Source organism: Alosa pseudoharengus, unplaced genomic scaffold (assembly GCF_046254945.1).
Source record: "Alosa pseudoharengus isolate Yale_2024_CS ecotype anadromous, Long Island Sound unplaced genomic scaffold, YU_APseudo_1.1 YU_APseudo_1.1_scf_9, whole genome shotgun sequence".
NCBI classification, from domain to species: Eukaryota; Metazoa; Chordata; class Actinopteri; order Clupeiformes; family Clupeidae; genus Alosa; species Alosa pseudoharengus.
The window spans coordinates 32,105,485-32,128,797 of record NW_027468881.1 but is presented as its reverse complement, the minus strand read 5'-3'; the positions used below and the strand labels follow the sequence as shown (position 1 = coordinate 32,128,797).

Genomic DNA, 23,313 nt, shown 5'->3' with positions numbered 1-23,313 from the left:
CACGCTGCTGGCGGTTGTATTTCAACTTGAACTTTTACCTCTCACCAGAAAACTGTCACTCTCATTATTGAGAGCACCTTTTCGTAGTGACCTTGAGTTCAAGTTCCACTATTCATTCCCAGAGCCGCAATATCACAGATATAATCCTCCTCGCCCTGTTGTCCTATTCGCCGTGAAATAAACAAAAAATATCCCTAAATGCGTGTGGATATTGTTCAAAGAGCTTATTCATCATCAAGGCCACAGCCAACTGAGTTACAGTAACTGTGATCTGATTATCCCTCGCCTCACTGTACAGACAAGGCAAGGATTTCTATGTATCACATGATCGTAAGGCTTACACATTTAATGTCAACTTGTCAAAGACAATTAGCCTGAGTGTAATTATTGTCATGCACCTGGACATTGCCTCTGTCCTACACCAACCACGTGCCACATGACCAGGCTAAAATACTGGGGGCCGTGCAGCATAATGATGATGATGAATCTACACAATTGTGCAAGTGTATAACCTCAGTTTTGCATTTAAACTCTCCAAGAGTCTAATTTTGTTCAGTTGAAATCCACAACTTTTTAGCTAACTTTTACCAATAAGTCCCAGTAATTTCCAGTAAGGAGAAACCTATATTATCCATTTATTCCCATATTATTTCCATAATCAGAAACGACTAATTTGTGTAACAGTGGATGCTTTAACAGACTACATCTAACCACTGGTATATTCATTTGTTTTCCATAATTGCGAAAGCTAAATCATCTATGACACTGCCATTGTTTCAGACAGGGTCATGTCAGAACACAATTACCCAGTGACCCGAATTGGCCTGTCATAATGGCTGCAAAACGCACACCCCATACCCAGGCCACCACATTAGAGGTCTGCTCTTGTTTGCCTAAACCGGTGGATCACTGAGGGGAGACATTTCCTAATCTCTTTGAGCCACAAATGTCTAGCTATTTATAATTAAATTTAAATACGGGGCCTCAAACAAACGGATCCAAGGCTATATTAAAAGCTTTACACCTATGAACCGTGAAGGCCTTACAGTCCCCATGGGAACGGGGCACTGGGTTCACCAGTTCAACAACATGAGCTACACCTAAAAGTTGTAGGCAAAGTAAAGACTATATACAGTAAAATGATTCTGTGTCTTTTGCCTTTGCAAATATTTGATTTATTCCTTTTTTTCTATTATTGTTGAAAAGAGTATTTCTTCTCTCCGGGTGATAAAGGATATTAGCTGACTAGAGCAGCAAATTTGACCCATGTGTATACTTCCCCCTTTTCCGTTTTGGACAGGTGTCAAATGCAGACAGACAGAACCTCAGCAACTTTCTGTCATTTGACTCATCTGTATATAATGCATGCTAGGAGTATTATTATTTTACACAAAGCGTGTAATATATAAACTACCAGAGGGGGCAGTGTAACTTGCCAGGGACACATCCTGGTGTGCTGAATGTACCCTTCATAGGGATAAGCTCGATTAGCCCCAGAAATATCAAGGCCATCTGAAGAAGAGTTAAGTAAGGCACTTACTGGATTAGTTATCACATCTATATCAGAAATGAGCCGTATAGTGCCAATAGTGGTCCATTTACGTACAGTTCAAATTCATAGTGAATGTATTCATTAGTGTTTAAGTTAATACTACTCTCATAGAGAGACTCAGGACTCAGGGGTAATTTGAATCACATCCTGAGAATTTTAAGATAAAATCAGTGGGTGTAACTGCATTGATACCATCTTCACTTCTCAGTATGTTTGCGCATGAATTTAATTAAATCCCTCACAGCAGGGGGATATTAGAAATTCCGTCTAGCTGTAAAGGAGCCTTGCCTCAAAACTGATATTTTGGGGTGGAGTGGTTTTTCTAAACACCTTAAAACTGTGCTAATCAGAAGTCCTATCCATCAGACGCTGAAATGTATAAATAATAGTTTTTAAAACATCACAATTGTAATACCCTTGAGATCAGTTACAGCTCGTTGCAATTATTTTCAGCCTCTTGTCTATAACTGTGGTAATCAAGTCAGACTGATGAATTAATAATCCCTTCTGTTTTTTCCACGCCGCTTCTCTAATGAACATTTCTCACTTTGTGGCACAGCCACACTGATTATTTTGCTGACTTTAATGAACAATTCAGCTGGGTATTTGTGGAACAACAACAGATGCTAAAAAGACAAATATAAGTTCAGCTAACAAAACCAACTTCATGTTCACGCATTTTCTCAAAACCAAGGCTGATCTAAGGCAGGGAGTGTCATGTCTATATACAGTGTGTACTGTTTATTGGCTGTGCTTATGTCAATGAGGTTGCAGTTTTTGTAAGTGCCCATAGATGTCAGTGTTATACAGATTAAACATTCCAAAATGTCTGTTATTGGCTGCAGTGAGTAGGCTATTGCAAAAGAGCATAGCATATAACTGCAAAGGCTTTGGTACGTAGAAAAGCTTTGTGCACCATTCAGAAAAATCCCCCACAAAACTTGCTTATCGCATTGACCAGCCATCCCAGAGAGGGAACAATCCCCTTCAGTGGTGATACTGTGTGAAGAAAATGCAATATCAAGTTTCTCAGAAGGTACTGGAGAGGAGGCGCTGCACTAAGCAGAGTTGCATCAGGTATCAGACACTTCCCCTTTTTCCTTAGTCCATCAGACTCCTTGCATTGACCAGGGCCCCAGGTGGCCCAGCAGCACAATCGATCATGACAAACACTCAGCGGCAGGCCTTCCGTCCGCTCACATTCTGAGCACCTCTGAAAAGGCCAGAGACAGCAACAGAGGCAGTAAATGGAAACCATACACTCCATAGTACTGTACAGGACATTAATCAAGGAAAGGATAATGCTGATCTAGGAGTGAGAGAAGGGAAGAGAGAGGGAGGAGGGGAGTGATAGACAGATGGGGAGGTGGAGGAGAGGAGGGGGGGAATAATGGGTTTGGTTTTTAATATCTCAATTCTGTTATGCAGTATGAATAAAGTTATCACTAATGCAATTAATCAAATTAGGAGGACAGGGACAACCGCCAGTCATCATTAAACAAAGTTTGGAGCTGGAGAAAAACAAAAAATACAAACAGGAGAGACAGAGAGAGAGAGAGAGAGAAAGAGAGATGAGAGGGAGAGAGAGAGAGAGGATAACTTTCATCAGTTTAATTGGCCGGCCTTTTAACTTTTTTCGATGACAGGACTGTGAAAACTCTGAAATTGCAGGCCTGTCCGCACGAGGACCAGAGGGACACAGCAGCAGAATAAAGCTCGACCCATTAACTCTCCCTGATATTTAGAGAGTGTGTGTTTTACAGAGTCTTAAGAGCTGTGCCGATTAAATTGGCAGATGAGTTTCAGCAGTTAGCTGCACAGCGTGACAGAGACCGATCAAAGCACGGGGGTGAGTCCATAATGAGCACTGTGATCTTTCCTGTAGCCCAGGCTGCCAGGAGAGGACACTGGATTTGTTTTGCCCGGTGGTGGTCTCGGTGGACATTTCCCTCAAAAATGAAATGTGCTTGCAAACCTCTTTGAAGCGAAAGGGGAGACTCCCAAGTGTGTTTGTTTTCAAGGAATAACTAACTGGCTGACTGGAATTACAGATGTGTTGGACTAAAATGAGCTTCTCTGCCTCTGAGCTTTGTGTTTTTTTTTTTTGTTAATTGACACGGTGATGTTCGGAATGTGACACACACCAAATGTGACCTTCATGAAAACACCTTTTTATGCAGATTACAGAGCCTGGATGAATGGGCATGTTTAAATTGATATAGGCCGATTGTACAGGCTTACTAGACCATGCAGTAATGAATCACAGGCATAACACCAGGCCTGAAACCATTTCCCTTTCACCCTTGAGGCAATGTGAAGCAACCTCCTATATTTGAGTATATTTCTGTTCTATTCTTTCTTTTTTTGCTGTGTCTATTTCATCCATTATAAATGAAGATGGTGACATTTCCCTGTGAGTCATCGGGACACTTTTTGCTGGGAGTTGGCCAGAAACATTCACACTTGCTGCCGCCTGGCCTGGCTCTCAAACATGGAAGGGGGGAGAGAAGGAGAGAGAGAGAGAGAGAGAGACAAGGGAAGAAAGCAGAGGTGAAATGAGAACATGCAGAGTCAAGAGATCAAGACAGCAGGTTTTGAAATGTTTTATTGAAGAAGTCATAGAAGAGGCACTACCTAACATATATAGGCACTGAACTACTGCACCAGAGTCACCCACTGTCACATATCCACGTGAACCCGCTTCTCCAGAGCAATGCTGCCTCTTCACACAAAGCAAAGGAGTCAACGTCCATCAGTGTATGTGTCCTTCAAGTGACCTGCAGAATGCCCCTGCACTGGCTGGACCCAAGGTAGGAGGCATCCTCAGTCGCAGGGTCACCTGTCTGTTGTGTGTTGTCTTATATCCTACATATGTCTTTCAAATATATAGTATATATATGTCATCTTTGATGCAAAAAACCCAAATATGCGTATGTGTTGTTGATATAGCAAGTACTGGTGTCAGTGGGGTATGTTAAATTTTATCATGTTGATAAACATACTGTATTTATGAGATTCAACAGGCTGGTTGAAAATCTGATTGCTCTAAATTATTATCTCTGAGGTGGCCTGTTTACTGCATGCCATGTTATTTGACAGGGTTAGTTTGAAGGTCAGTCATCCATGGCCAAACAGGTGTCCATTGAACATGTTCATTTTTAAGCAAAGAATGTAAATTATGACTTCGCTAGCATATCTAAATTAAAATATTAAAATTCTTCCAAGCATCGAGAGACTCTTAAACCCCCACAATGCTGCTGTTGATGTTTGCCAGTGGGCACGAAAAACATGTTGTGCTCACTGCTACCTACTGCTGTTATCTTTACCCCCCCCCCCCCCCCCACCTCCTAATTCTGCAGTGGGTCAAAGCATAATGCAACATGACACTATTATTTCCCTAAGGCTGAGAGTGGCATACAGTGTGTCCCTCTTCATCTCAATCAAAGAGACTTTATGGTAAAACTAGATTTACAAACAGCATTTCCCCCCCTCTATAATGTGAAAGCAGAAAAATATCTCTATTGTTTAACTGGTGTCGTTTCTTTCTTAACTTCACAATAATTAATCTCATATTACACATAATTGGTGTTGCATGAGTGTACCATCGTCTTCACACACAATCTGTGGTTACACACCGATCACAATGTCACACATCACTGCGTCACAGAGAAATAAACAACAGGCTGGCTCTCCCCTGGCCGTGGCAACAATAGGAGGCCTCGACACCATGACAACCTGGGTCATCTCACGGATGGACAAGAACAAACAAAGTCCACAGAACACAAAGTACCGAGAGAGAGAGCGAGAGAACTGCAGCAACATAAACGACTACTGTGTACGTTACAATAGGAAACACAATTCTGGGCTTTAAAGAGGTACCTCTAGAGAACAAAATACAAAAGTAAATAAATGTTGTAAAGAAATACATAAGGAGAATTTCACTGACTGTGACACAAGAACTACTGCACTCATAATCACAGTGACTGCTCCTATTTACGTAAAGTCTACTCATAATTAAGGGCATAAAAAGGAATTATGTTCTAAGCATAACATGGATAAGCATCTGGATGTGCATCCGTATCAATGAGATGCATCCGAGATGTTTGCCTAAGAAAAACAAACAGCCAATGTAGCTTTGAATCTTTTGGCCACCATCCACCCACAGTGGAAGGTGATTTGTGCACAGGTGAGAGATGGAGAGAGAGGTGGGGTAAAACTGACAGAGGTTCTCTAGTTTTTTACGTCAACATTATAAATAAGTACTCAGCAAACCTCCGTGACATGATGATTTACTGTATATATTTTTCTGTTACTGTGGTCGTCTGCACAAACCTTAGTGGCACCAGGATTAAAGGCCACTGTGAAGGCGAGCAGCCCTGACAACTTACTACTAAAAGCGTTCAAGACTCGTCTGAGTGTTTGGAATGACAGGCTAGCGTGCCCATCAAAGGTGCCGCTGAGAGGAGTGGAGAGGACACCGGAGCCAAACCAACCTGCTGCTTCACACTCATGACTCATACGCCATGTTGCCATGACAAAAAAAAGAGTTAAAAATGGAGGTATATTTATTTCAGCACACATTTCTTTTTTCTCCTTCTCTATCCCTTTCTCTCTCTCCAACCTGCTCGACACCAACTGCCTGCACGCTGCATTGAGACATGCCTGGTGGGTGTAGCCAGCCGTCAGGCTGAGTCGGAGCATTAGACAACCTGAGCATCACACAGAGAGCCATGCCAGAGGAGCTCTCACAGCTGGGCTGACAAAAAATAAATCTCCTTATATATAGGGACTGATTCTTTCTGAGATTGTGTGTGTGTGTGTATGTATGTGTGTGCGGTACAGACAGTTCCATACTGAAACACACAGATGAGCACACATCCACTGGCGTATCAAAAATAATCCATGCAGCAATATATAGGCCTGTATGTCATTTTTCTTAGGGACTGTACGATATTTAGCGGGGGGGGGAGGGCCGGTCGCCAGACGATCGGGTTAAAAATGTTCTGCCTGGCCCTCCCCCCTGGTCAATTTTTTTTTTCCAGGGGCCTCCCCCCGGCTCAAAAAAATTCTCCTAGGCCCTCCCCCCTACGTACGTTTGGTCACAAGCGGCCCGCGGTCGCCCGATATTTTAATCAACCCGACCGCAACTCGGACCGCGAATAATTAGGACAAAATTATACCCGACCCGCGATCCGACCCGCTTATTTACAAAATGTGTGCTTTTGGTTATAGCCTGCATGCAGTGTGACAGTAGGCCATTTCTGTAAAACAAACTAATTTATTTGCGAAACTTTATGCAGTAGAACTACACGCAGTAGGCATGCAGGACATAATGTTTGCGCAGGAGAGAGAATGAGAATAAGAGCGCAAGCACGCACGCAACCACCAAGGATTAGAACACTAGGATAAGATTTGAAGGCCATGGACATACATCTTTCTTTCGAAAACAGAAATGGTGAGGCAAGGTAGGCAAGAGAGATACATTGCTGGTCAAAACGTTAGCGTAAGAACTGGTTTATAATGCTGAATGAAGCAAAAAGCTTTACTAAAGCACATCCACTGTTTAAAGTCACAAACACAACGAACTAACTTTTATGCATGCGCGAACCTATAGCCTACCGGTAGATATGGCTGTGTAGCCTAGTCTGTGCCATAACATTTATTCCTGCAGGCTGCCCGTTTTGGCTGTCATACTTTTAAATGGCTTCGCAAGAAGTAGGCCTACATAGACCATAACTTGTACTACTGTCATCTTCTTTAAGAACTTTTCCCAATATTTCCCATAGCCGCTTTTCCTGAAGGGGTGTCTTTATTATTTTAACTCGCGTCTTGAGCTTCTTTACTGTTGACTTTACTGTATTGATGCTTTACTGTATTGATGCTAGCCTTTTCGTGATATTTTAAGTAGGCATATTTGTAGAAAATACATATTTAATTAATTTTAACTGACCCGCCCGCAAATGACCCGAATATCATTAAAATATTTTGTTTATGACTCATAACCTCGGGTGACCTGCAAGCTTACAAGGGGGGTTGTGGGAGATTCAGGTAGCGTTGCGACTTTTTGGACTCGCCCACTCTGTCAAAGAGACGTGAATCATGTTTTGGCCTACAAACCTTTTAAAATATCGAAAACGGATCATTGATCAGGGAAAAAAAATGTCATGGATCAGGAAAAAATAATTTTCCTCGGCCCTCCCCCCAGGCCAAAAAAATTCTCATGGGCCTTCCCCTAAGGCTTAAAAAATTCTCTTAGGCCCTCCCCCCCCTGATGACCGGCCCTCCCCCCCCCGGTAAATATCGTACAGTCCCTTACTGCCTCCCAATTGAAATGCCAGCCATGAATGCCCCCCCTCCCCTTAAGATAAATGCCAACATTTTCTTCAAAAAGCAGCCAACTAGGTTTCCTGTCATGTGAAGCACATCAGTAAAATATTAATATGTAAATAAATCAGTCTTGCTTTGCCTGTCTGGGTAATGTAAGCACGGCTTGTATACACGCACTGGCATGTGTCATATTGGCCAACTGACAACCATATGCGTTTTATTGGACAAATATGTTAAGCATGAATGAAAAAGGGAACACACACACACACATGAACCCGTACACGTACACACACACACACACACACAAAATTCACTCATAGCTTGTGTTTACCTTATAAATCCCTTCTGAAATAAAATCATAATTCAATTACCAGTAATAGTAGATATTGATAGTGCAAGAAAGTCTATGGATACTGCTATATGGCATGATATAGTTTTCAAGTTGTATATGAAGTGATATGGTTTTCAAGTCTGTGAATATGAGCAAAGACAGATAAAATTCACATAATATTTCTGCTCATCGTGAATAGTCTATTATCTCTATCAATTCAACCTCAGGGTAAAGAACTGCTCAAGCCAAACAAATAAAGCTCAAGCTTTCTGTAGATAAATGTCTTCTCATTTATCTAGTCTTGAACTTACTGTTGAGCCCCTGCTTATGACCCAACACATCCACCCACAATGTAAATTCTCACACACACACACACACACAGACAAACAGACAACACACACACACACAAGCAGAGATAGACGGAGAGAGAACACACACATAAACAAGCAGAGAGAGAGAGAGACCATTACATCAGTGTCTGACATGAAAATCCCTTCCATCAGCTTGTTAAATTGGCGGTTTATGTAACTAGGAGGTAACCTCAGCAGTGAGCTGGGTGCGGGTGTGTGTATCTGCCTGTGTCTGTGTGGGTGGGTGCGCCCTTTGGAAATGATAACACACTCTTCGCAATTATTTCTGTGGTTCATGAAACCCAACTCTCTTCTCTTCCTCAACTAAGTGGCCCAGTTTCCTGGCCCATTGCTATAGTTGTAGCATCAATGTCTGAGGAGTTGCACTCTCTCTGCAATGCAGTGATTGTGCTAACTTCTCTCATGCATGGCTGTCAAACTACAAAACAAACACACACACACACGCACAAGCACACGTACATACTCAATTTTTTTTGTTTCTTCATCACAACCTTTCCCTTAATTTTTCATTGTTTTTTTCTCTTGTTTCTCTCAGGAAATAGAAAAAAGTGCTAGAGCTGCCACTGTTGACAGCCTCTGCAGTGGCTTGTGGATAGATATGGCCCTTAGTTCCTTTGAGTTTTTTTTTTCCAGAAAAGTACCCTGCTTTGATCCTGAAAGGTGCCTTGCAGTTCAAAGGCGTCCATAATGTTGTCTCTCTGTGTTTTGGGAAGGGATTACTTAATTTATTTATTTTGTTGATTTTTTTGCTTGCTTGCTTTCTTGCTTGTGTGAAACTCCCCAAAAGTCCTAGAGAGCGAAAAGGTGGTAGTGAGGGGTTGGAGTCGCGGTCCTTTGTTAGGCTACTGCATCTTGTTTCCGCGCTGTTCTGAGGAAAGATCCAAAGTCCCTTCTGTGAGGTTGTCCTTCTCTAACATCAGACACACACTGCCGCAGAGGCGTGTTATGAGCGAGAGACGAGAGCTGCACTCTGAGCGTGTCCCATCCATCTACTGCCAGTGTGTGTGTGACCTGTCGACGTCTGCGTCAGACGCTTTCTCTCATGCATAGGGCCTCCACGGCGTCGCTGGGGCCCTGCGAGACGCCACCAATGAGGAAGAGCATGCTGGGAGTTTGGAGGGAGGCACAGGAGCAGCGGGGGCTGGGGAGCGGAGCCACATACTCCCATCTCCGCTTCACGTGGTTGTAGCTCTCCACCGAGGACAGCGGGGAGGGCTCGTTACCTGCAGACAACAACAACAACAACAACGACAACAAACACAAGAGCGGAAGAGTTACTATCCAGAGTGAGCTGATAAATCAAGGTGATGGAAATCATGGTCAAATCTCACCTCTCGCTTGTTCCCCTCTGTGCACAACTTCAATAACAAGTGTTGAATCAAAGTAAAATGGGTATAACACACAAACAAGCACACCCAAACCAAATTAGGTTTGAGACATTAGTGTAGAACCTAATCACTACGCCCGAGTCCTTTTTATATACACTCTGTGGCCCTCCTGAGACCTGTGTGTGTGAGTTTGTTGAGATTTGTGTTTGCCAAGGGGTGGGTAAATGAGTGATGTGTGTGAGTGTGTGAGTGTGTGTGTGTGTGTGTGTGTGTGACGGGCAGGTGTGCTGGGATCACAGCTGAGCCGCCTCATTAGTGAGACTTCACAGCTCCTTAATCAACGCAAGGCTACACGCACCCCGCACTGCTCACACACACACACACACGCATACGCACTCATAGGCTCTCAAGGATCCACTCATACACATACACACATAGATGTATGTACATACACAAACAAGAAATTGGAAGGCAGACACAGATAGCAAACACATCCCTCAGGTTCAGCATGATGTATTCACCTAAACCTATATTTAAATAGGGTGACCAGATTGTGTCCTCTTTTTGGTTTGTGAAAAGGAGGACACAAGAGAAAACACTGCCTCAAAAGTTTATTTTGACCTCATTTGTGAGTGAGAGAACAGAGAGAAACACATTGCAAATTCGCTGTAAACACGTTTGAGGCTCTAGAAGAAAAAAATCCTGGACGATTTTTACGTCTCAAAAAGAGGACATCTGGTCATCCTAATTTAAAGGCTAGCTGAGGTTGATATCTATGTAACATGTTAGATTTTATACTTATATAATTTGTAACATAGATCTAGTCTATAGTTGTACTATTTATTATGATTGCCGCGCAGCGAAGCGGCGGTCATATAGGTTTAGTCAGAATTTTTTTTTTTTTCTTTTTTTTTTTTTTTCGCATGTCCAAATTTCTGTCAATGATTCCCGGGACACTGAAAGACCGGGGTAGACGAAACTTGGTGGGCATGTAACCCCATATGGATGGCATGGAACCATCGTTTTTCATTTTGATCTGTAGCCTGGACTGCACCCCTCGATAGGAGGGTAGGGCAGACACAGTTTTCTGTGAATATCTCGAGAACCGTAAGGTTTAGGAGGACCATTTTTTTTGTATGTTGATCTCAAGGGGCCATGTCAACCAATTCCATAACCACTCATTTCATGTATAGCGCCACCTAGTTAAACACAAAAAAGTAAAAATGAGGTGTTGTAATCGCAGGTATCTGTGACCTAACATAGTCAAAACTGCACGAAATTGGAAGTGTAGGATCATTATGACACCCTCTGTATGCACGCCATGTTTCATGGAATTCCGTTCATGGGGGGCCACACAATAAATTAATTTATGTTACTATACACCTACTGGCCTGTAGGTGGCCGGAGACAGTTTTCTGTGAATATCTCGAGAACCGTAGGGCCTAGGAGGTCCACCTTTTTTATGTATGTTGGTCTTAAGGGGGCATGTCAACCCATCCCATTACCACTTATTTCATGTATAGCGCCACCTAGTTAAAAATTAAAAAGCAAAAAATTAGGTGTTTTCATCACAATATCTCTGGCTGACAAGGTCAAAACTGCACGAAATTAAAAGTGTAGGATCATTATGACACCCTCCGAATGCATGCCAAGTTTTGTGTACTTTCGTTCATGGGGGGCCTTACAATAAAATAATGTATGTGTACATTTAGTGACGTACACCAACAAGGATTCCCGGGACACTGAAAGACCGGGGTACACAAAACTTGGTGGGCATGTAACCCCACATGGATAGCATGGAACCGTCGTTTTTCGTTTTGATCTGTATCCCCCCCGCTGGACTGGACCCCCCGAAAGGAGGGTAGGGCAGACACAGTTCTCTGTGAATATCTTGAGAACTGTAGGATGACCATTTTTTTCCATATGTTTGCCTCCAGGGGTCATGTTAACCCATTTCATGTGCACACATGTTCACAAACAGATATACACACACACATACATTTACAGTAATCATACGTATGACACATACTCACACAGTAGACATATGTACGCTTGCATGCACAGGCACATACGCAGGCACACATACACACACATACACACACACACACACACCCACACACATAACATAAACATGTACATGCACACAATTCAAGAATTTCTCAGAATTATGAACAGGCAAGATGGAGGTGGGGTTGTATAAAATTAATTTTACATGTGAAATCTATGAACTAATCATGTTTTGGTACTTGTTGTCTAGCAGATAGCAGTGAAAATTGAGTGTGGATAATGCAATTTAGTGAGACAGTTAGAATCATATAGGCCTTTCAGCGTGATTTATTTTTGTGGAAAAAATGTGCTGGACTGGGCGGCGGTCATATTTTGTACCGCTCTGCGGTACATCTAGTTTTATTCTGACTCACCAGTGATGGTAAGTAGATAGATAGATAGATAGATAGATAGATAGATAGATAGATAGATATATACTTTATTGATCCCCAGGGGAAATTCAAAGTCACTTTGAGAGGAATGCTAGATTCTGGGTCCATGTCTAGTACATTCAGTGAAGAGGCAGAGAAAAAACCCAGGCTGCTGGTGTTCTGCCCAGGGCTCAAATAATCCCTGGAAAGGTAGTGTTTGTGGGCTGTGGTGGCTTGACAACCTATGACTTTGAAACCTTTGACCTTGTATGAGTCAAAGTTGATTGTACCCTGCCCACCCGTGGCACAAGTGGCTGGAGCACCTGCCCCATACACCGGCGACCCAGGTTCAATTCCCGTCCCTGTGGTCTTTTCCGGATCCCACCCCAACTCTCTCTTCCACTCATTCTCAACTGTCCTAACACATTATAGGCATAAAAAGCCCAAATACTTAAAAAAAAAAAAAAGTTGGGTAACACTTTACGGTAAGGGTACATGAATTATCATTAATTTATGATTACTTCATTCCTTTATATGTTATGAATCATCAGGAATTTACATGAGTTCATAGTCTCTCATTAATGACCTCATGCATGAACAACACATGAACATACATTTTTGGCAGAAAGAGAAATCATCATGATCATTCTTAATAAACCATAAATATAACAATAAACCATAAATGTAACACTATAATTGTGTTACATGTTATTTTCTATATTTCTGATATGTTGCTGATTGGATCATAAACGGCCACAGCAGTGAAGAAAAGTGAAAAGTGATTGATAATGACTGACTGACTCTATTATTGTGTTACATGCTCTAAATGTAAAGCACTTTGAGCTGCATTCTGTGTATGAAAGGTGCTATACAAATAGAGCTTATTCTTCTTCTTCTTCTTCTTCTTCTTATTAAATAATAATAATGATGTGCTCACCATACTTAATGATTTAGTTGATGTGTTGTTCATGTATGAGGTCATGAATGACAGACTATGAACTCATGTAAATTCCTGATGATTCATAAGATATTAAGGAATGAAGTAATACATAAATCATGAATTCATTCATGCATGAATTCATGATAATTCATGTACCCTTACCGTAAAGTGTTACCAAAAGTTGATTGTACCCACTGTAGTTGTTAACTATAGGAATGCTTTCATACTTGGCTCTAACATGATCAAATCTGTTGTACAAAACATAAGAAATAAAAAGGAATATTGGGAGCTCATTCATTGTTCCAAGAACAGTGTACACCTCAGGGCAGACCAGCATCACTTATAAGGATGATCCACAGCATCTTTGTTGACTTGAATTTTTCAGCCTTTGAGGTTACCTGGATGATTTACTAGTATTTGCCCCATCTGAGGACTGTGTTCATCCATCTGAAGGCTAACAACCTCAAGTTACCACAGAAGAATTACTACTTCCTGAGACAATCAGTTAAGTTCTTGGGGCACATAGTTGACAGCAATGGGTTCTCAGCGGATCAGGAGAGGGCTACTGTGATTTTGGCTCTTGAGAAGACTGACCTGGTGGAATCTGATGGCTGCATCCCATCCCAGAAGGGGATAGAGTCGTACTGGGAGTAGGCCTTAATTTAATTTCAATTTATTGTGCTTATAGAGCGCCAAAACATAACACATGTATCATGGCGCTTTACAGAATGTAGGCAATCAGAGAAAGAAGGAAAGAAAGGAAGAAAAGGAAAGCAAGAGAGAGGCCCATGGGTAACAGGGGCGAGGAAAAACTCCCTAGAATTGGAGATATATATAGGAAGAAACCTCGAGCAGATCCACGACTCAAGGGCCTGACCCATCTGCCTAGGGTCAGTACATGACAGTAAGGTCTGTATACATGACAAATGCATATGATAGTCGGGTGTAGAGAATAAGACATGGTGTTAAGCACTTGAGCTGAAAGTTACAAGAGGTGGGATGATTACGTATCCGGTATGGTAATTCGTTATTCCTGATTTAGTGACAGAAAGTTCAATAGTCCAGCGTTGGGATTGTCCAGGGGAAGGGAGTTTTCGAGGGGCATGTGGTGGGTTGGTGGATGGGCCAGTAATCCGGGCAGAGTTGTCATAGGCTGGTGGTGGGTCGCTAGGCTGTACGGGCCAGGAGTCCAGTTAGGGGGCAGTAATAGGGCAGTCGAGGATGGGACTTCAGGTGAGATGGGTGAGAGGAGGGCCAACACACGGATGGTTGATGACTGGTGATGATATACCTCACAAGTGAGGTACAGTAAGGGGGAAGAAAGAGAGATGTAGAGTGGGTTAGTATTACTGAAAATCAAAATGGTTAATGTCAATAAGTAATCAGTAGTACTATATATTGTTACAGTATACCATGGTGGGAATAGGCAAGAGAGGGAGAGTTGAGAGAGAGAGAGAGAGAAGGGGGGAGAGGAGAGGGGGGGGGGTTGTACGGCGTGACACATGAAAAGTCCATGACAGCACTATGCTATAGCAGCATAACTAAGGCATGGTGAGGGGTAGTCGACACCAGCGCAGGTATGGTCAGTGACCACCATCGCACGTGCGACTGGGGTGCCAGTCACACGAGGACTCAGCAGGGTGGTCCATTCCAAAAAACCCTGAGGTGGGTGAATTTCCACGCACCATACCTAACTATGGGAGGCAGTAAAGAGGTATGTTTTAAGTCTAGACTTAAAAATAGGGAGGGTGTCTGCTAGTCGAATTGAGGTAGGAAGATTATTCCAGAGGACGGGTGCGCGATAGCTGAAAGCTCTGCCTCCTACTGTAGTTTTTGAGATTCTTGGAATTACAAGAAGGCCAGTATTCTGTGATCGTAGCGGTCTGGGTGGGTTATATGGAACTAGGAGATCTTTAATATATTCTGGTGCCTGGCCATTAATGGCTTTGTATGTTAGAAGTAATATTTTGAAGTCAATGCGACTTCTAACAGGCAGCCAGTGTAGAGATGCCAGGATAGGGGAAATATGTTCATATTTTTTAGTTCTAGTGAGTGTGCGAGCAGCTGCATTTTGTATAAGCTGTAAGCTCTTTAGACAGGTGTTATTGCAGCCAGCGTATAGAGCATTGCAATAATCAATCCTTGAGGTGACAAAAGCATGGATTAATTGCTCAGCGTCTGGTAGGGATAAAGACTTCCTTATCTTTGAAATGTTCCTTAAATGATAGAATGAAACTTTGGTAATCTGTTTTATGTGATTACTTAGTGATAGGTCTTGGTCAATTGTGACTCCTAGATTTTTAACACATGTGGATGAGGATAGTCGGAGATCAGTAAATGTAGCCTGTGATGAGGATAGGATATCCCTCATCTTTTTAGGACCTAAAACCATGACTTCTGTTTTATCGGAGTTCAAAAGCAGGAAATTGTTTGTCATCCATGTCTTTATGTCTCGTATACATGTGTCAAGTTTGGCTAACGGAGTCAATTCGTCAGGTTTTATGGAAAGGTATAGTTGTGTATCGTCTGCATAAGAATGAAATTTAATGCCATGTTTCCTAATTTCTGAGCCTAGAGGAAGCATATAGAGAGAAAATAACAGGGGCCCTAGTACTGAGCCTTGAGGCACCCCATATTTTACCATAGTCTGGGTAGATGGTTCATTGTGAACCTGTACAAATTGTCTGCGGTTGGAAAGGTATGATCTAAACCAAGCGAGTGCTGAGTCTTTAATGCCTATCGAATGTTCAAGCCTGTGGAGTAGTATGTTGTGGTCTATGGTGTCAAAGGCAGCACTGAGGTCCAGGAGGACCAATATTGATATATGTCCATTATCGGCAGCGATGAGGAGGTCATTAAAAACTTTAACTAAGGCTGATTCAGTACTGTGGTGAGCTCTGAAACCAGACTGATATAATTCTTGGATTTTATTCATATGCAAGAAGGTACCAATTTGTTTCGACACTATTTTTTCTAGTATTTTTGACAAAAAAGGGAGATTAGATATAGGCCTATAGTTGGCCAGGTTGTTAGGGTCAAGGGTAGGCTTTTTGAGGGATGGCTTAATGACAGATAACTTAAACGACTGTGGTACATGGCCTGATAGCAGTGAGTTATTTATAATCTGGAGCAAAGCATTATCCAACAAAGGAAGAGCAGTCTTCAGAAGATGAGTAGGAATAGGATCTAGTAGACTAGTTGTAGATTTTGATGAAGAGATTGTGGAAGTGAGGTCTAATATGTCAATAGGTGTAAATGAATTCAACGTTGTTCGTCTCATCTGTGATTCAATTATGTTTTCGCTACCGTTCAGCAATGGAGTATAAATATTTGGTGAGACTGACTGGATATTAATCTTATCTCTAATTGTTTCAATTTTGTCATTGAAAAAGTTCATGAAGTCATTACTGTTTAGGCAAATAGGGATAGATTCGGTTACTTCGGTGTGGTTCTTCGTCAGGCGGGAGATTGTGGTAAAGAGAAATTTTGTATTGTTTTTGTTTTCTTCGATCAGCGAGGAGTAGTAAGTTGACTTGGCTTCGTTGAGTGCTTTTTTGTAGGTGATAAGGCTATCTTTCCATGCTTGGCGAAAAACTTCCAATTTAGTGGTACGCCATTTTTGTTCAAGTTTACGCGCTGTTCGTTTGAGTGTTTTTGTCTGTGTGGTATACCATGGAGCACGCCTTACTTGTTTTCTCATTCTCTTTTTGAGTGGTGCTACTGAATCAAGGGTTGAGCGTAATGAGTTCATCACATTATCAGTTAACAAGTCGACCTCGGCTGGATTAAGGAATGGGCCTTCTGATAGGCCTACCACATGAGTCCGGAATGGGGCAAGCGTAAGCGAAATTTTTTCTAGAAAGTCTGCATTAGTTTTTTCAGATAAGCCGCGGCTGTAGTATTCAGCTAAATTGGGTACTGCATGTTGTAATGTCATTGTAAAAGTAATTAGATGGTGGTCAGTTAAGGTCGGGTGTTGTGGCAAGATTGTTAACTGCTCTATGTTTATGCCGTATGATAAGACTAGATCAATAGTATGGTTATGTCGGTGCGTGGGCGAATTAACATTTTGGCAGAACCCGACATGGTCAATTAGGGATTGAAATGCAATTGTGAGACAATCGTGCACATTATCCATATGAATATTAAAATCACCCAATATAAGTATTTTTTCTGTTTGGATAGTTAAAGTAGAAAGGAAATCAGAAAATTCCTCTAAGAAATCAGTGTAGGGGCCAGGGGGTCTGTACAATGTGACCACAGTTACAGGCTGATCAGTTTTCCAGTCTGGCGGTAAAAAATTGAGGACTAGAACTTCAAAAGATTTAAACTTGTGTGTGAGCTTGGAAGATGTGAGAAGACTAGATAGATAGATTGTAGCTACTCCACCTCCCCTGCCAGTGTGGCGTGGTACATGATAATTCAAATGGGAGGGAGGTGTAGACTCATTTAATGGAAGGCCTTAGTCTATGGGGTGTATACGGTATCCCTGTTTTCTGTAGAGAATTCCAAGACTTGATCAGCCTTTGTTTTCTTTTAGTCTGATAGCTTTTCATGCCGGAATGTAATTCCAATGGCCTGTATGGATGTTTGGAGCTGCAGTTATGTCATAATTTCTAAAGCACAATAGATCTAGTCTATTGCATAGTTTTATTTTGACTGATGGTACACTGCGAGTGAGGGTCTCTGGTAGGTCCTCCTCTCCCCATTACTTGTCTTATCTAACCCTTTCTGTTTAATATCTACATGGAGCAAAGTAGATTGTGTGTTCAGCTTCATAAGAAATACTTATGTTTAAAAGTGTCATCCATAAGATTACCTCACCCTACGTTAACTGTATCCAGTATCCATGTATTGTTTACATGTTTTCCTTCTAGCCACATGTAAGGATTAGCCTTAAAGTGGAGTAGAGTAGCCCTTTAATGTTTACATAGCAGGATTATCTAGCAGTGACAGTATAGTTGGCTTGTGTGTCCTGTTTCAGGAGGTGACGGGAGCTATTGGAGGACTCGCCACCTTTGTTTTTGATGTGCTTTGTCTAGTCCGTTTGGGTCATTTTTGTTATAACACTACGCAAAAGTCTACCCAGTTACATACAGAATGTCTTCACATACATGTGGTACATTATGTAACTTATGCACGTATGCATATATGTATATAGGCATGTATATTTGTGTAGTTTATATGCAGTTATCCATCTTTTACCTCTAGTGTATGCTGGCATCACATCTACATTTGACTGTATTTACAGTTAGTGCTGTGCAGGCTATACAGTACATTCATTCAAGAGCTCTGGACATGGCACCCATACGAATGGTCTTTTATGTAATCATGGAGCCGAAACCAGCCAAAAATAAATTAATTAATTAAACAAACGAAAACAAAAATGTAAAATAGACAATCTCATCAGGGCCAGTGGTAGGACTTAAATGTTATGCAACTGTATTAGATACAGGCAAGACAACAGGACGGGGCAAAAGAAGGCGAGCCATCTCTCTCTCTCACTTTCCGTCTCTCTCTCTCTTTCTCTCCCTCTCTCTCTCCATCTCTCTCTCTCTCGCTCTCTCGCCTCCGGTCCTCTGTCATTATACATCACCCACTGTTCAGTTGTTCTCGTTTCCATGGAGATCTGATCCAAGGCAATGATGATAGGCTACGAGCGAACGGACGGACGGGCGGTCAGTCGGTGGTGAGGGGACCGACATTGTTTCTGGGAGGAGAGTTACGTGCTGGGGTCAGTTGCCGCGGTGATGTGGATGCTCTGAGGAGCGATGGGTCTAATCTGAAAGGGAACACCTGCAGCTGCCTGGCGAAGAGAGAAAGAGCGCATCTCGCTGTGTGCAGTCTTTGACTGTCCCCCACACACACACAGCAGTACAATGCTAATCCCTGTGTACACTCCTGATTGACACAGTATGTTTTCACTCACACTGCAAAGTCTTTTTTCTCAGTTTAATCAGCAGTGGACAATTTTTCTGTTGAGAGAGAGAACCAACAAACACAAACACACACACACACACACACACACACACACACACATTGAAAATGAAATAAAACAAAAAGCAAAACAGAGAACAAATCACCACAGACTGATCAGGCCAACTGAGCGTGAATCACTTTGCAAAAGTGGAGTGAACGAGCGAGTGTGACCCGGTGTCAACAATTACTTGCACAGTATTTTTCAAAGAGTGACTCTCTTTTTCCCTCTCTCTTTTCTACTCTCCCTCCACTCTACACACACACAAACACACACACTCAAACATACGTTATTTTACAATAGAGAATGCTGTTCTTAAGATGCCACACAGTATGAGCTTTACACTAACAACACATGACGTACAGAATTCTACTATATCACTAAAACAAGACTTGTTGTTTTCAAGACTCTTTACCATATTTATTGGGTGTCAGAGTTGTCAGACCTTCTCTCTTCACTAATATTAGAGGAATGATGTGACAAGGTCTTTATGAGCAATTTAAATCCCTTGGCAGATAGAGCCATTTACAATGCTGGAACATGATTGCAATCTTAATTCCTCTTGCTACTAACTCTTTGCTGCTAAGAATATGATGTAACTGTATATCCATGTCACCTTCTCTGGTGTGTGTGTGTTTGTGTGTTCAGATTCCACCTCCTTATAAATAATGTCAGTTGCAGGGCAGAGACGGGGGGGGGGTTCTGTGTGAAGGATGAGAGTATGTATTCCTGAACAGCAAGCAGGCTACCTGGCAAACCGAGAGAGAGAGGAATATGTTGGAAAGACAGAAGGAAAGAGGAGGGAAAGAGGGGGGAGTGAGAAGAAAAGATAAAGGGTGGCAGCGTGTGTGTGTGTGTGTGTGTGTGTGTGTGTGTGGGAGGTGGGGGGGGCAGGGGAGTGAAACATGTATGAGGGTCTCTCGTGTCTTCCGAAGCCCCTTGTCACCGGTGCCATCCAGCCTGCACCATGAATAATAAAGAGTTGTGTGAGTTTCACGCTGAATAGAAGCACTGGGAGGATTCTCAGCTGGCTTTTGTGCTGCTTGCAAATCCGTAGCATTTCACTGCTCTCAGACCAAAGCTGAGGGATATGCTATGTTCACTCTGTAATGTTCTAGCCCAAAAGCTGAGGGATATGCTATGTTCACTCTGTAATGTTCTAGCCCAAAAGCTGAGGGATATGCTATGTTCACTCTGTTCACTATGTTCACTCTGTAATGTTCTAGCCCAAAAGCTGAGGGATATGCTATGTTCACTCTGTAATGTTCTAGCCCAAAAGCTGAGGGATATGCTATGTTCACTCTGTTCACTATGTTCACTCTGTAATGTTCTAGCCCAAATGGCTTTTGCTTTTTTATGGATTGGGGGTGGGGGTGGGGGGGCAGATCTCCCACCCACCTTTTTGTTGAGATGTACGAAGGAAGAATTTGTTTTTTTTTTTGTGTGCTCACCGCTTCCTTTTCATGCACAATTTCTCTCACTCTCACTCCCTGTCTTGTATCCTTTCTTCCTTATGTCTTTCTCCCTCAGAAGCAATTCATCACCGCATGATTTCAGAAAGCACTGATGAAACAACGCAGTCTGTGACGAATTCGCTGCTCCGTGCATTGTCCTCGTTCACAGGCAATAAGGCAGGGGAATGACAAGAAATCAGCTACCCAAATGAAACACACACACACACATGGAGACACATACAGTACACACACACACACACACACACACACACACACACACACACACACACACGCCCAAGGTGTGTGACTGCACAGAGAGGCTGAGTCTGATCTCCCGCACGTGCAGCCTGGCTGTGACACTGACGCCTGGTTCATGTCACTCCCTCAGCCAGTGCCGAGACAAATCTCAGAGCATCAGGCGACACAAACGAGGGCAGCGCAGGCTGTGCTGACTGCGATGTGACTGAGCGAAGCCATTTCCATTGTTGCAGAGAACATTCTAGTACTCCTTTGTCATCTTAAGTGGGGAATTTCAACTCATGACATGGAGGACCATAAATCAATTTAGCTACACCACATTACACTAAGCCACAGCTCAATTTTTATGCTGTATTGAGAACTGTGTTAAACTGCTATACATTTATATTTTATATACATGCACTTATTTGACACTTTTTAAATTAACAGTGACATTCACTACAGATAATATGTATGTTTACCCCCAGAGAAGTAAGGAAACTCTATTCCAAATTCACAGCTATTGTTATACACAGCAATGTTACCTCTGCTGCATACTGGAGACTGCTTTCCTGAAGCGGAAAATGTTGAGGACCTTAATTTGAACTACTTAATTTCAGTATTTAATTGAGAGCTTTATCTTCAAAGGCACAAGGAAGCTAAATATTTTGTATTGCTCTCATTTCTTTGTGTGTGTGTGTGTGTGTGTGTGTGTGTGTGTGTGTGTGTGTGTGTGTGTGTGTGTGTGTGTGTGTGTGTGTGTGTGTGTGTAATCCATCGACCTGTGCCATCGAGGCTGTTCTATGTTATGGGGTACTACCTGAGGTGTGTTCAAATTCAGCAAGCAAATGTAAATATTTCAGGCAAATGTGTTTTTCTTTAAACTTTTACATTTGAATAAAAAAAACAAATCCAAATTGTTTGATATGAAAGGTAATCCTTAGCCCAGTGACCATGCTTCTTTGGCATTCAGAATTTGTGTACATAAATGCGAACGTTTGTTTTTGTTTGCTAACTTATATGCACCTCTGTATGAACACACTCAGCAGGGCTGAGTGAAGGTCGAAGGTCGAAGGATGGGTCAGTAAAGCCCCTCTGAGCCACTCACCTAATCCACCCGCAGCGATGACCCTGCCTCCGAGACAGCCGGCCACAAAGTCTGCCCGCTTCTCCCTCATGCGTGAACTCCGTGTAGGCTTCAGCCAAACACCTGCATACACACACACACACACATAGAAACACACACACACAAACACACACACACACACACACATGCAGAAACAACACGGCTGGTTAAAACCATTATCACTTGTAGCCAATCCATTCATCAAGTTTGCCAAACCGAAACAACTGTAGGATGCACCAGGCGTCTCAGCCATTACAATGAGCAGCCCTGACACAACACTGTAGGATGCTGTCATAACAATAGCATTCAGAATTGAGGAGGGGGGGGGGGGGGGGGGGGAGTACTGCACATAAATAAAACACATGATCATTTATGCAAGTGCATGACAGTGTGGAGCGTTCAATTCTACATTATGTATACGCTGATAAGTGTGTGTTTGTATATGGATGGGTGAGTGTGTGTGCGTGAGAGAGAGACAGAGGCATAATGTATAAGTGGAAATGTAACTATCCTACCTCTTTGTAACATATACCTCAGGTGGCTTTAAACACCATGTTCTATTCTCTACACCTTACTAACCTATTCATTTATCATGTACACAGACCTTACTGCTCTGTAACTGACCCTAGGCAGATGGGTCAGGCCCTTGAGTCGTGGATCTGCTCGAGGTTTCTTCCTATATGTATCTCCAATTCTAGGGAGTTTTTCCTCGCCCTCATGGGCCCTTTCTGAATGATTAACACTCTGTAAAGCGCCATGAGACATGTGTAATGTTTTGGCGCTCTGTAAGTGAAATTAAATTGAAATTGAAAAATTAAAATAAGTGCACAAGTGAGTCAGTCAATCAGTCAGTGAGTGTGTGTGTGTGTTTACCTAAGTGTGTGAGTAAACCAGTGAATGTGTGTGTGTGTGTGTGTGTGCGTGCGTGTGTGTGTCTGTGCGTGTGTGCGTGTGTGTGTGTGTGTGTAATGAGTGTACATCAGTGTGTACCTAGCAATCTAAAAGCAATCCAATCCAGCATGTATGAGGACGAGTTTAGAGATGGAGTTCAGTAGAGTTCAGTCCACCACCCTTCATCTCTAAGCCCTGTCTAAGCCCTAAGCAGCAGCCGATAAACAGGGATATCTGGACACACCATCACAGACCTGAGCTGGCCGAGGAGACAGAAGAGAAGAAAGACAAACAATGGGCTGCTGCTGCTGTAAATAGCTGTGAGAACTCTGACATCATAATCAGATCTCACCCCCCCTCTC

At 42.4% G+C, this 23,313-nt stretch overlaps 1 protein-coding gene across 1 annotated transcript in view; it reads right to left on the bottom strand.

Moving 5' to 3' along the window:
- Nucleotides 1-7,920: 7,920 nt before the first annotated feature.
- The window catches only part of klhdc8b (kelch domain containing 8B), an 87,131-nt gene continuing 71,738 nt past the window's right edge, over nucleotides 7,921-23,313 (bottom strand). The window contains exons 4-5 of the mRNA XM_076276689.1: nucleotides 22,043-22,144; nucleotides 7,921-9,804 (exon numbers count right to left, since the gene is read on the bottom strand). Coding sequence (XP_076132804.1) covers nucleotides 9,608-9,804; nucleotides 22,043-22,144 — 299 coding nt within the window. The 3' untranslated portion in view covers nucleotides 7,921-9,607. The remainder of the gene's footprint in view (nucleotides 9,805-22,042; nucleotides 22,145-23,313) is intronic.